At 41.3% G+C, this 12,777-nt stretch overlaps 2 protein-coding genes across 5 annotated transcripts; both read left to right on the top strand.

The window, feature by feature from the left end:
* The first annotated feature begins 12 nt into the window (after positions 1–12).
* thap12b (THAP domain containing 12b) lies at positions 13–4,554 on the top strand. Of its 3 annotated transcripts, none has more exons than XM_051396650.1 (6): positions 13–302; positions 985–1,105; positions 1,197–1,304; positions 1,424–1,460; positions 1,589–3,483; positions 3,520–4,554. In XM_051396650.1, the coding sequence occupies exons 1-6, from the start codon at positions 214–216 to the stop codon at positions 3,562–3,564; spliced, it is 2,295 nt and encodes a 764-aa protein (XP_051252610.1). In that variant the 5' UTR covers positions 13–213; the 3' UTR covers positions 3,565–4,554. The 3 variants fall into 3 exon arrangements, with proteins under 3 accessions (XP_051252610.1, XP_051252609.1, XP_051252608.1); XM_051396649.1 differs by having other exon boundaries at positions 14–302; positions 1,589–3,465; positions 3,502–4,554; XM_051396648.1 differs by having other exon boundaries at positions 14–302; positions 1,589–4,554.
* A 222-nt stretch (positions 4,555–4,776) lies between these two features.
* On the top strand, positions 4,777–12,530 carry map6b (microtubule-associated protein 6b). Of its 2 annotated transcripts, none has more exons than XM_051396658.1 (4): positions 4,777–6,052; positions 7,697–7,910; positions 8,593–8,641; positions 10,714–10,802. In XM_051396658.1, the coding sequence occupies exons 1-3, from the start codon at positions 5,322–5,324 to the stop codon at positions 8,635–8,637; spliced, it is 990 nt and encodes a 329-aa protein (XP_051252618.1). In that variant the 5' UTR covers positions 4,777–5,321; the 3' UTR covers positions 8,638–8,641; positions 10,714–10,802. The 2 variants fall into 2 exon arrangements, with proteins under 2 accessions (XP_051252618.1, XP_051252617.1); XM_051396657.1 differs by lacking the exon at positions 8,593–8,641 and having other exon boundaries at positions 4,791–5,226; positions 5,306–6,052; positions 10,714–12,530.
* The last annotated feature ends 247 nt before the right edge of the window (positions 12,531–12,777 follow it).

Here is a 12,777-nt window from a genome sequence, read left to right as displayed (position 1 = left end):
TCAAAATTCAACCGTTGTGAATGTTCTGTGGAAACAGTCTGCACTCTCGATAGTTGTTTACGGAAACGGCTATCGGACTCTGTTTGAGGTCATATAAGTTGTCAGTCAGTGTTAGTAAACACCTGTGTCCACGCAACCCCCCAACGAAAGCGCTCAAGTTAGCAGATGGTAATAGTAAGCTCAGTTAGCTAAGCTAACTACCTAGCCTGAAGCATGCCCAATTTTTGCGCGGCCCCGAACTGTACACGGAAGAGCACACAGTCAGATTTGGCTTTTTTTAGGTTTCCACGGGACCCAGAGAGGTAAGACATCATATATAACGTTAATAAAGTCAAATATTCATGTAGCTGCCGTTAAACTGTGCGATTTCTTTGTCCGAGTTACTAGAATGACTGAAAGCATAACACTGGTATGTTACTCATCAACACAAATGTTTTCATGTGGAGTGTAGAAATCATTTTCCTGCTGTTTAACCATAAATGTCTGTGCCAATTTTTTGGTATTTTAACTTGAATATGCAGGCTTATTACGAGATTCAAGAGGTTCATTATCGTATGTACAGTATAAACACAACTGTTATTCTGTCATTCTGTGGCAGGTAATGGGAAAGTTAGTGGTTAGTTATTGTAGCATACTGTCAGCTGATGTCTCTGTAATACACAATCTAGCTATGAAAAACTACAACCACTTTCATGTTTGATTATTCCACATAAAACAAGGATTTATTACAGTATCTCTTCATATTCTAACTTGTGATGAGGGCAGTTTTCACCGCAGTGTGACATTTTTCTCACAGCTCTGATTAGCTCTTTGATATTGTTATATATTGTATAACATTTGTCAATATCACTTTAGTTGATGTTGTAATTTTCTAACTTGTATGAACATACTTAATTTATAGACGTTTATACAGACACAGCTATTGTCTTAATGCATTGTGATGTTTATAAATGTCACATGAAGCTGGTTTTTGTGTCTTTTTAGATGCAGAATCTGGGTAGAGAACTGCCGCAGGGCAGATCTAGAGGCAAAAACATCAGATCAGTTGAACAAGCACTACCGATTATGTGCCAAACACTTCGACCCGGCTATGGTGTGCAAAACAGTGAGTATTTCACATAGTTCTAGCCAACAGCCTAATAGCATGTTTCCTCTTATCTCCCAAAAATGGCTTATTTGATTTTATTGTTTTTCAGAGCCCTTATAGGACTGTATTGAAGGATACAGCCATTCCAACTATATTTGATCTGACAAGCCATCTAAGGAATCCTCATACCAGACATCGCAAGCGGATTAAAGAACTTGTAAGGAAAATATTTGTTAACTCTTAGGTCACCTTTTATGGTTGTTTTTAAATGTACCTCCTACACTTCATGGTTTGACCAACCTTTGTCTGATTTTAATTTTAAGTTTTTAATTTCAGACTGAAGAAGACCTAAGGAAGATCAAAGAAAGGAGATGTAAGTAAATATGACATTTAATTATGGTCGTACATGTAAACTAATTGAATATTATTTTAGTCAGTATCCATTTACTTAAAACGATAACTATTCCTTTCTTGTCTGTCTGTCTGTCTGTCTGTTTCTAGTGGCATCTTCTATTGAACAGCTAAACTCCAAAAAAGATGCAGCAGTTGAGGACAGCGCAAGCACAAATGAGGATGAACCTCAGCTGTCCACAGAGGAGAAGGCATTTCGTGAATACCTGAGATCCTTGTTTGAGGTTTTGGTCATGTTGGGAAAACAGAGTATCCCATTAGTGGCTGAAAAAGCATCTGAAGCTGAACACGTGTCCAACAACTTCCAGGCTCTTCTAGACTACCGCATGAATGCTGGAGACGAGGCTTTGAAGAAGCGGTTTGAGGCGACAGCTGTTAACACAGAATACCTCTCTGCAACCCAGCAGAGCCAGCTCCTGGACGTCTGTGAGAACACAGTGAGGGAAGAGATGCTGATGGAGGTGAGAGAGAGTCGCTTCTTCTCCCTAGTGACCGGCGACCTTGTTGAATTTGCCAACGAGAAACACCTGCCTCTATTTTTGCGCTTTGTAAATCAGCAGAACGTCCTTCGAGAGGAGTTTTTGGACTTTATGGCGTTTGATGGCGATGAGTCTGCCCTGGTAGAGAGGCTGGAGGCCCAGCTGACCGACCGTTGGGGGCTCAGCATGGAGGACTGCCGTGGTCAGGCCCACAAGGCCACTGGCACCTCTACCACCAAAATGAAAGCTGTGGCAGTATTATTGATGGAGAAATATCCCCTGGCGTTGCACATGCCTTGCTCTCATATTGCACTGAACCTCCACCTGGCAAACAGTCTGCCTTTTCCTAATGTCCAGGTCGTCATGGAGATTCTGAGGAGGATTGGTGCTTTCTTTAGAACCCCGTTTACGCAGGGTGCGCTAGAAAAAGCCATCTCTACTCACTACCAGAAGAATGAAGAGAAAGGAACTGCGCTGATACAGGCCTGTAGGTTAGGATGGACAGAGCAGCACAATGTATTTGACGTGCTGCTAGACATGTTGCCGCCCCTGCTGCTGTGCATGGACAGCATCCGGGACAACGAAGATGGAAAGTTTGCTGATACTGTCACAGCGGACGCATATTCCATCACAGAAACTCTGGCTGATTTCGAGATCATTGTCACCGTCATCATCTTGAAGAACGTTCTCACATTCACCAGAGCCTTCGGGAGGAATCTCCAAGGGGAAACTCTCGACGTGTTTTTTGCTGCCAACAGCCTAACTGCTGTCCTGCATTCGCTAAACGAGGTCAATGACAACATTGACGTCTACCACGAGTTCTGGTACGAGGAGGCTGTGAGCGTGGCCAATGTAATGGAGATTCCCGTCAAGATCCCGAGGCTGTTTCTTCGGAAACAGCGCGCAGCCGACATGGGCGAAATCCAAGCAGAGGTGTATTTTAAGGAGTACGTGACTATCCCCATTATCCAGGGAATCATGCAGGAGGTGGGGGACATGTTCTCTGAGACCAACCTCAAAGCTCTCAAATGCCTGTCACTGGTCCCAGCTGTCATGGGCCAGATGAAGTTCAACACCACCGAGGAGAACTACGCAGATGTTTACCGCAACGACCTCCCCAACCCAGACACACTTCCCGCAGAGCTACACTGCTGGAGGATCAAGTGGAAGCACAGGGGCAAAGAGGTGCGCCTGCCCACCACCATCCACGAAACCCTTCAGCTGCCAGACGTCAAGTTCTTTCCCAACGTGAACTCCTTCCTCAAGGTGCTCTCCACCTTGCCAGTGCTGAAATTAGAGGACAACAAAAGCGACACCGCAAGTACACGGCTGCAGGCCTATCTTGACGGCATGCCCGCCAAGCAGTGGAACAAAAGTCTCGCGATGCTTAACGTTAACACTCACGTCAAACACGACTTGGATGTTATGGTTGACAAATACTGCAGACTCTATCCAGAGGATGATCCTGAAGCTGAAGCTGAAGCTGAGGCTGAGGCTGAGGCCGAGGCTGAGGCCGAGGCCGAGGCCGAGGAAGTGGCTGAGGAAGTGGCTGAGGAAGTGGCTGAGGAAGATGCTGCGACGAAATGATAATGACAAAGACACTGAGCTAAGCTGTTCGGGACAAAAATGAATGAACAGATATGCTGTCAGTCATTAACACACTCTCCTCTGGTCACTCATTCATGTTTTTGTACACCTTGATGTGAAGTACAAATTTTACTGCAGATGTAATGGATGCCATTTGTATTCAGTCCCGGAGGTCCCCAAGAAAAAATACATTTGTTCTTAATGTTGTATTTAAATGCTTAATCTTGCATTGTAAATAAGCAAATCTGGTAGGAGGAAAACATTGAAATAAATACTCACCGAAGGCTCAATAAAAATCGTAACACCACAAAATGTCTAGAAATATAAGGCAGGTGGGCATGATCTGTAAATATTGGATGTTTTGAGTCTTTGTCAGGCTGTTTCCTTAGACCAGCCTCCTTTGTAATTATACAGTGATCTTAATGAAAGTATTTTCTAACCTTTTTTTTTTCTTCATTGTTTTATTTGCTAAATATGGTGGATGTGGATTATTCTGCACAAATGAACTGCCGTACACAGCTAATTTATTGCTTTCTTTATTATTGGAGGCAAGTGGCCATGTTGATCTACATTACACTGATTCCTTTCCACTGACTATGATGCAGGAAAAGCACAAGAGGGAGCAGTTACACCAACATTGGCAGTATTCCTTGATTCATGCTCAATGGGAAGCACTCTTGTTATAAATAAGAAGCTTATGCAGCTAAGTATTTTGGGTAGTTAAGATGTTTACCTCTTATAGGGTGCATTCTGATTTAAATAGTTCTTGATCAAATAACTGGCATTGAACGAGAGGAATATATCCTGATATGTTGTGAGAAACAAAAAAACTCCGGATGTTGCAGTGATTGTAAGTTATTGTGATCGTTATGGAAACGTGGTTCTCTTTCAGCCAAAATACTCATTAACTAGTTTTGATTTTACATAAACTTTAACAATCTTTATTTTTTTCAGTTTTGTTTAATAAAATAATTTGTGTATAATGCAAAATGGCACTTTGAGTGAGGTTTGTGACATTTTTATTATTTTTGTCTTTTTGTTTTCAGTTGCATACTTCATTTTTGGATCCATCCAGCTTCCACCTGAAACTGAAAAACATGTCAATGTAAAAAAAAATATATATATATGATTCTTATTTCAGATTTTCAGCAATATTATCTGCCATTTCCTCCAAAGGCACCAACAAAAGGCTGCTGTTTTCATGCATCCACTGTGGTATTAAGCTGGTATTCTCTGAGCATGGCAGCACAGGGGTTAAACGTGTCTCCTCCCTCTTTGCTGGCCAGACGGTGACGAGCTCAGGTGATAGTTCACCGTGCAGACTCACGGTGCAGACCCCGGGCATCTCGAAGCATCATACAAATGTGGGTGGGGTCGCTTTGATGCGCAACCAGACAGCAATGTGCACTCCACAGCAAACCCCAAACTCCATTTAAACTTCCAATAAGAACAAATAGCCTGCAAGAGGAGAGAGAGAGAGAGAAAGAGAGAGAGGGTGAGTGAGGGGGAAGCGTGGGGGCTCTACTTCCTTAGTCTCATGCAAAGATTGGTGAGATATACTCATCTGAGAATTACATAAAGCTAGAAGGAGGAATAACCCTGACTGGACAAAAACTGAGAGGGCACAGGGTGAGGGACCGAGCACTTGCAGGTCTTCGAGTCGTGAGTAGGACGTTTATTAACACGTTTATCCCTCATTTAGAGGGTTTTTTTCTCTGTGCATTTATTTTTTTCCTGTCAGACTCCTAGTATTTATCATGGCATGGCCGTGCATTACGCGTGCTTGCTGCATCAACCGCTTTTGGACCGAGCTGGACAAAGCGGACATCGCGGTGCCTTTGGTTTTCACCAAATACTCGGATGTGGCCGACGTGCAGCATCTGCCCCATCACCCGCAGCCGAGACAGAAGAGGGCCGGTGGCATTGCCATAGAAACCCAGCCCCATCCCGACGAGCAGGAGGCAGGGAAGGCACCGCCCGCGACGGGTGCCGCAGCGGGCAAAGATGGCTCTTCTGCGTCCGTCATGCGCCAAGACTTCAAGGCGTGGAGAGTGCGCCCCGAGCCCAGCTGCAAGCCCAGAAACGAGTACCAACGCTCGGCGACCCCGTTCAATAACGAAACTCAGTATCAGAAGGACTACAAGCCCTGGCCTATACCGAAAAAGCACGACCACCCCTGGATCCCCAAACCGAGCCCCACCGGCGGGCCGGAGCGCAGCGCGGGGAGCGGTAAACAGGAGCAGGCGGCCGCCGAGGCCGAGAGCGGCGTGGAGAAGAGTGCGATCGAGGAGAAAACGCAGGAGAAAGAGTCAAAGGAGGCGGTGAAGAAAAGCACCAAGAGGGAAAAGTCAGCGGAGAGACAAACGGGTGAAAAGACGGAGGGACAGGTGGCCGCGGGTGTGGGTGCCGAGCAGAGGAAAGGCAGAGCAGCCGCAGACGCTCTCAACAGACAGATAAAGGAGGTTATGTCGTCTTCCAGCAGCTACAGGTAAAGTGTGTGAGAGAGGGAGACACGATCATGTGTGGTGGCAGGAATGATTTATTCTAAGCCGACTGGAATAAACGTTTTATTCTGTTTTGCTACGACTTTACAACTGTGGCACTGTTACACAACATCTCTTTAAAACTACCAACAGCCCTTTCGAGGTAACCTCTGTATGCCACACAGCCCTGTCCAGTGATAAAACATCATTCAGAGATCATCAGGGGATATTTGGCATTGCGTGGTATCTCCTTACAGTCTCCAGTGATTTCCAAAGCAAACTGATATTGCCACAGATAAAGGTTGCATTATTGATTTTCTGCCTTATCCTCCCTAAGAGTACCAAATCAATGCAATAGCCCATGAACGAGTACAGCCAGTAAAAGGGTCTGAATGTAATCATGTGTTATCCTGGTTTCTTTGCACAGACTTCCTCGGAATTGAATTGGGGATGCATAATGCAAGTTAATAAGACCGGATGGCTTCAGTCCGCCTACTGAAACATTGAAGTTAACATACAATATACCAGTGCAACACAGTTCTGTTCGTTTGTTAAACTTATTCCACATGAACTGAACTGGCCAATAAATTTAATGTGCTACTTATTAAAGCGCAGTTATTATATTATTTCTAGGCCATAAAACACAACCAACTCTTTCATAATTAATGGGATCCCAGATTGATAATTAGAAGCAGTTGTGCAGAAGAACACAACAAACAACAATAATAAACATTAGAGATATTCCTCAGACGTTGACCTTTTATCTTTTAACAAAAACCCTAAATCTGTTTGATAAAAACATTGTTTGCTGCAATTCAAATTAAAATAGTCAGTTAAACACTTTCTTAGTCACTGAAAAAAATAAGATAAAAACAAAATTCAGTACACACTCCAACACCAAAATCAGGAGCATTAGTGGCATTTCAGTTTAAAATAAGAATGATTGTGTTTTCCTTACCTTAGAATTAGACATTTTTATGTAGGGAGCAGGTCCTCTTCCACAGAGGCTGCCATGTTGAACCACCATGTTTCTACAGTATCCCAGAACAAACAAACCAAACAGTGGCTCTAGATAGAGTCCCGGGCCATTGTAGTCTCTCCTACATGCTTGCAACAGGAGGGTGAGGCGAGGGGGTTGCAACTACACCTCTAGATGCCATTAAAGCCTACACACTGGTCCTTTAATATCTAGTTGCTGATTTTATAAATAGGCTATTCTCTAAGTAAGTTTCTTAATACAATAGAAAATATTTACTGTATTTAAAAGTCCATGAGCCTCTATTTTAGTCTATATGATCTATAAAAAGCTAACTGTTACCCTGTCAGAGCTTACAGAGCTAAAGATCAAATTTTGACATCAGTGCGAAAAATAACAGTTAGCCAATATGGAGAAATGAATGGGCGAATATGATCCTGTGACATGAATCAAGTATTCAGCAAAAAACTGGCAGCAGAGCTCTGCACAGCCTGGTGCTGAGCTGCAGTCAACATGAGACCTTATAAATGCTTGAGCAATATAAAAGTCTCTCATTATGTCCAACCTAGTTAGGTCCTGCCATGTTTCAAAATGGACAGCAGTTTGTATTAAACCACATTCAGCTGCACCTGGTGATAAGTAAGTTTGTTTGTGTTTTCTACATTTTTATCAGGACTGAGTTCAAGGCATATAAGGATGTGAAACTAGTGAAGCCCATCAAAGCTCCAGCTCAGTATAAACCCCCGTTGGAGGAGAGCAGTCTGGAAACGAGCTACACTGCCACATTCAAGGGGGAGCAGGTGAAGCCTCACCCCACCGACAACAAGCTGCTGGACCGCAGGAGGATACGCAGCCTGTACAGTGAGCCTGGCAAGGAACCTGCTAAGGTGAGCGCATGCCCACCCACAGATCCTCTTATGTTAGTGTAGGCGTGTGAAAAACTCGTACCACTATTTTAGAGTTACCTGAGTTTCCTTTTAAGTACATTGATTTAAAGTCATGTCTAAATCTTAATTACTCCTGCTATACACTTGATTTTGTCAATTTACTTTGTTTTGAACTTGAGTTCCTACTCACTGGAAGCGCTGCTGCATAAATGTTACGTTATTTTACCCTTCATCCGGGTCACACTGGGGCCTAATGGCAGGTGATTGGTTCTCAGACTTATCAAACACCAACGAAACAGGTTTAAATTTAAATGATAAGACATTTTAAATGACAAAATAAGCATTTGTCATTGCTTTATTATTCGATCATGCATATAAATCGCCCAGTAAAATGTTTAAAAAGCCATTCTGAAAACTATAACTAAACAAACAAGGTAATTAAGCAAATTTTACATATACAGAAAATATTGATTACATGAGTTTGAAATGTTACATTAATATCCCAACTTCAGATTTTATCACCCAGTGACTTCATCCAATATTAAAGTAGGCCTTTATTTTGAAGATATTCTTACATAGATTGGTATGTGCGTGCATGTTATAGACAGTTCAGACGAAAATTGGTTAATAATGTGTCTATAGTAGTGTGTTCATATGGCCACTCCCTCTCTCATTCTTGTAGGACTTCTCAGAGACTGAGAGCAGCTCTGTTCTAAATCTGCTGTAGTCAGGTGTGTTTTCTGTTTCTTCTGGAAGGCATGGAGACTGACCTCAAATTGATCAGAACGCAAACGTGCATACTGTACACACACATGCACACACACACACACACACACACACACACACACACACACACACACACAGTATGCGCCTTGGCTAGTACGAGCCACAATCACATATATATTACCCAGCTGCCAGATGCAATCCTGTAAAAAGTAGCAGCCACATCTTCACTGTTTGCCCACCTCTCAGCCTGCACAATCCACCACCCTGTATGCAGCTTAATAGTTAAAAAAACTGGCCATGCATATTCTGTGCAAGAGGGTTGAGTAACTAATAAAGGGAAGGAAAAATAATCTTAGATTATATTAACAAGTAACAGATAAGAATCAAAAGAGAATGATTTATTGCATCATTGCATTTTTAAAACAGATCTGTGCTGTTTAGGGCTCTATTTTGGTGACCATGTATGGTGCAAATTACACAATGAAAAAATGTTTTTTCATGTCTGCACACAATTGGCTCATGATTAATATGACAGCATAAAAGTGGGTAGAGTGACACAGAAGGGTGTGTGCCAATGGCAGTGGCAAGTGGTGCAGTACAGTTATGGTATCAAGCATTAGTAACACTTGTTTGCAGACGATGTTATCCTTTTGGCTATTGATGTCTAAATGGCGTGGTAGCAGTTTGCAACTGATACAGCTGTGCAGATCTAATTTTATTATTCAAGGTCCACAACATCAAGAAGTGTACTGAAAATGAATACATTTGTTGACTCTAATCTGGGCCGTGAAAATGACTGACCATCGTGGTGCAGAGTGCACTGCTTTTAATTTGTTTTGGGGTCATGAATGGCACAATACCCTTTCACACCCAATGTTAACACATTCATCTGAATTCCATCTTGACTCTTTGTGGCAACAAAATTTATGAGAACTATTGCAATTCCTTACGCATCCTTACTAATCACTTTACACCACAACCCTTTTATTCACAGAAATAGAGCCCTTCATTTTTACTGTCAGAAAGAGCCTTTTACAAACATTTGTCATCTCTTACAATATACACGTTTTTAAGGTTTATTTATTCAGCAAAAGTTGAGCATGTTTGCAACTTTTTTTTGCTGTGCACCTACTCATTTATACAACTTGGACATTTGGAACTCATCCAGAAGTTTTTTTATTGTTGTGGAAACTCCACAACAGCAGAAATAAGTTAATCTCTCATTTTCCCAGTCGGTATGGGAATTTGAACCAGTGATCTTTACCTGCTTCTTAAGCAGCTGGTTTTTGCCACCACTATTAATGGTTGAATGTTAAAAACCTTATATAATTCTTTAAAGTGTAAGACTAACCTCATATACTAATATAAACCATGTACTTTGTATGTTATGGTTTCTTTAAAAGTTGATTGTTAATGTAAAATTGCACGAACCACTGCGCAGGCACAAATACACCTTTTGTGCTGTGTTTTTTTAAAATCTTCATTGCACTAACCACATTAAGCAAATATCACCTGTAGGTGTCATTTGCCTGTCATTATATTAAGTAACAGGATAGAAAAGGTATGTATTGCATGCTAAAATAGGACATTGACATGTTTTAGAGTCTCAATATATTAAGCAGTTGTTTAAAGGAATAGTTTGACAAGTTTTTTGAAATGCACTGATTTGTTTGCCAAGAGTTTGATAAGAATATTGATACCACTGTCATACCTATTGTTTGCTATTAAGTTACAGCCAGTAGCTGATTATACTAGCTCAGCACAAAGACTGCAAACTTGATGGAGTCTTGCTGTAATGGGTAGTCACGACTCCAAGCCAAGACACAGTCCCCTGTAAAACGTTGTTTTTAACCTTTAGAAGGAACCAGGCTAGCCGTTTCAAGTTTGTATGCTAAGCTAACTGGCTGTTAGCAGTAGCTACATATTTGATGAGAGGGTGGTATTGATCTTCTCATCTTAGTCTCTGCAACAAAGCAAATGAAGTGCATCTCCCAAAATACTGAACTATTGCTTTATCAGTTCAATTGACTATTTTTGATATTTTAATCTCAGTGTTTTCCCCTCTCTTTTCTTTCAGGTGGATAAACCAGTGTCTCGCACCAAACCAAAAAAGACACCAACAACAACAACAGGGAAGATGGTGAAAAAATCTAAAGAGAAGCAGATTGCTAGTTCCCAGTCAGCCAAGAAGAAGCCGTCTTTGGGTGCCGCCGAAGCCAAACCAGAGGGAGTTGTCACAAAGAAGAGCAAAGAAATCAGCAATAGACTGGCTGAATCAAAGCATTAAAAGTAGTTAATCTCTACACTTTTATGTGCGTGATCAAAGGCTACTTGACGAATTAGGCAAATTTCTTCCCTTTTGTTTATTTCCTTACCTGTTGTTTTTGCTGTCTTGTCATATATTGTTCACCTTTGAATGGGCACTAATGTTGAGCTTTAGAATAATGCAAATAATTTCACTGTAAACTGCGTGTGAGTGTATGTAAATGTGTGAAAGTATATGATTCCTTGTATTTTGGTGCACAGAACCGCTTTATATTATTGAGCACATAATTTGCACATTATTTATATGAGTTCCATTTGGCATCATATAAAAAAGAGCCATCAGTACACATGTAGTATGTGTATGAAAGGGCATTTTTACCTTTGTCTGAATGGATGACAATTCAGATCAAAATTAAAATGATTGTAGAAAATGTCAAGAGGATGCTTCTTCTCTGAGACTGTATCACATGAGAGGTTTTGTGAAGATACAAAATCTGTTTTACGGTTGTGTTTCCTAGTTACAGTGCCTCCGCTGTATGGTCCTGGTTTTCATTTCATTGTTCTGGATGATATCTGGTCTCATCAGTTTGGTTGCTAAGAAACCAAATGAACTGTAATATAATTGCTACAGCTTGCATGCAAGACCCCGTTTTTGGTTGAGTAGCAACATTTTAGCGGACTATATTGTCACAGTCACATTTTAGCTTGTAAATTGAGCCATTAAAGATAAATGTATAGGGGCGAGACCTTTTGAAATATAATGCATGTGTAGTAATAGATTCTGGTCACCGAAAAACTAAAGTACATACATTAACTAAAATCATAGTCTAGCGGCTGTTAAAGCTATAAAATTAACACACCAGCAAGATGGTTTCACCCACAAACATATTTCTTGCAATCTACATAGAGATCCACTCCTTTGATTTAATGGGAACACTGCAGATTTCAGGATGACTCTGTATTTTGTGACATTGTACGCCATCCTCTCCTCTGAGCTGTGACGCTGTCATTGTGCTAAATAAGAAAACAAAAGGCCTGAAAAAAAGATAACCTACTGTATTAACTTGATAATTTTCACTCTGAATGGGCTGATCTCTCCAGGTGTTGAAGGACAAGGAATGGGCCAGGACTTGTAGTTCAGCTCTTCAATATGCTGCTGTCTGAAAATGCGCAAAATTACATCTGTTCATTGTGAGTGTGACATGTTTTTACTAAAAATGTCATCACAGCCTTCCCTGTCTGATTATAAACACAGTCATCTACCGTGATACCCTTAGCGGCTAACATGGCTGCAATGTGTGAGGGCCGAGTCGAGCACTACCCACCGTGAGCCTGCTTCCAGTTATAGCTTCAGTGTGTGTGTGAGTGAGAGTTTTTCGTGTCTGACCTCTACAGCCTGCTGCCTGCTAGCATCAAGTCTGACCCAACCACTAGACGTGCTGCTATGCACTCCACACCCTGGTGCTATATCTCTCATCGTATATGCTGTCTGGTTTGAACTGTGTGTGTTGTCAGACCAGAGTGAAATGATGATATGACAATGTCATACCGCTGCAGACATGTTGTGATATTGTGCTTGTATTCTCAGCTTGCTCTGAATGAACTCATGATTAAAATGATGATACAGAATCGTGTGTTCTTATTGTATCCTTTGTGTTGGGCATTAGTATTTTGTAAATTGTATAACAGTTTTCTACCTTCACACTGACAAAAATATTGCTTTTGAGTTGCAGAAATGTTAAATGATATATTCTTTAATAAATAATCAAATTTGGTATTTTTTTTGTATTCGCTGTAACAGCATTTGGATGCTATAATAATGAATAATTTAACATATCAAAAAATGTATTTATATATTTTTCTGTCATTTTTCTAA

Source organism: Dicentrarchus labrax, unplaced genomic scaffold (genome assembly GCF_905237075.1).
Source record: "Dicentrarchus labrax unplaced genomic scaffold, dlabrax2021, whole genome shotgun sequence".
Taxonomy (NCBI): Eukaryota; Metazoa; Chordata; class Actinopteri; family Moronidae; genus Dicentrarchus; species Dicentrarchus labrax.
Note: the sequence above shows the minus strand (reverse complement) of the source record. Positions and strands in the feature narration are given on the sequence as shown.

Bases quoted from the DNA above. Each gene is read 5' to 3' on its own strand.
- thap12b (XM_051396648.1), top strand. From the start codon at position 214: ATGCCCAATTTTTGCGCGGCCCCGAACTGTACACGGAAGAGCACACAG. The intron at 1,106-1,196 runs GTGAGTATTTCA...ATTGTTTTTCAG, and splicing joins CGGCTATGGTGTGCAAAACA to AGCCCTTATAGGACTGTATT. The intron at 1,305-1,423 runs GTAAGGAAAATA...TTTTAATTTCAG, and splicing joins GCAAGCGGATTAAAGAACTT to ACTGAAGAAGACCTAAGGAA.
- map6b (XM_051396657.1), top strand. From the start codon at position 5,322: ATGGCATGGCCGTGCATTACGCGTGCTTGCTGCATCAACCGCTTTTGG. The intron at 6,053-7,696 runs GTAAAGTGTGTG...CATTTTTATCAG, and splicing joins TCGTCTTCCAGCAGCTACAG to GACTGAGTTCAAGGCATATA. The intron at 7,911-10,713 runs GTGAGCGCATGC...CTTTTCTTTCAG, and splicing joins CTGGCAAGGAACCTGCTAAG to GTGGATAAACCAGTGTCTCG.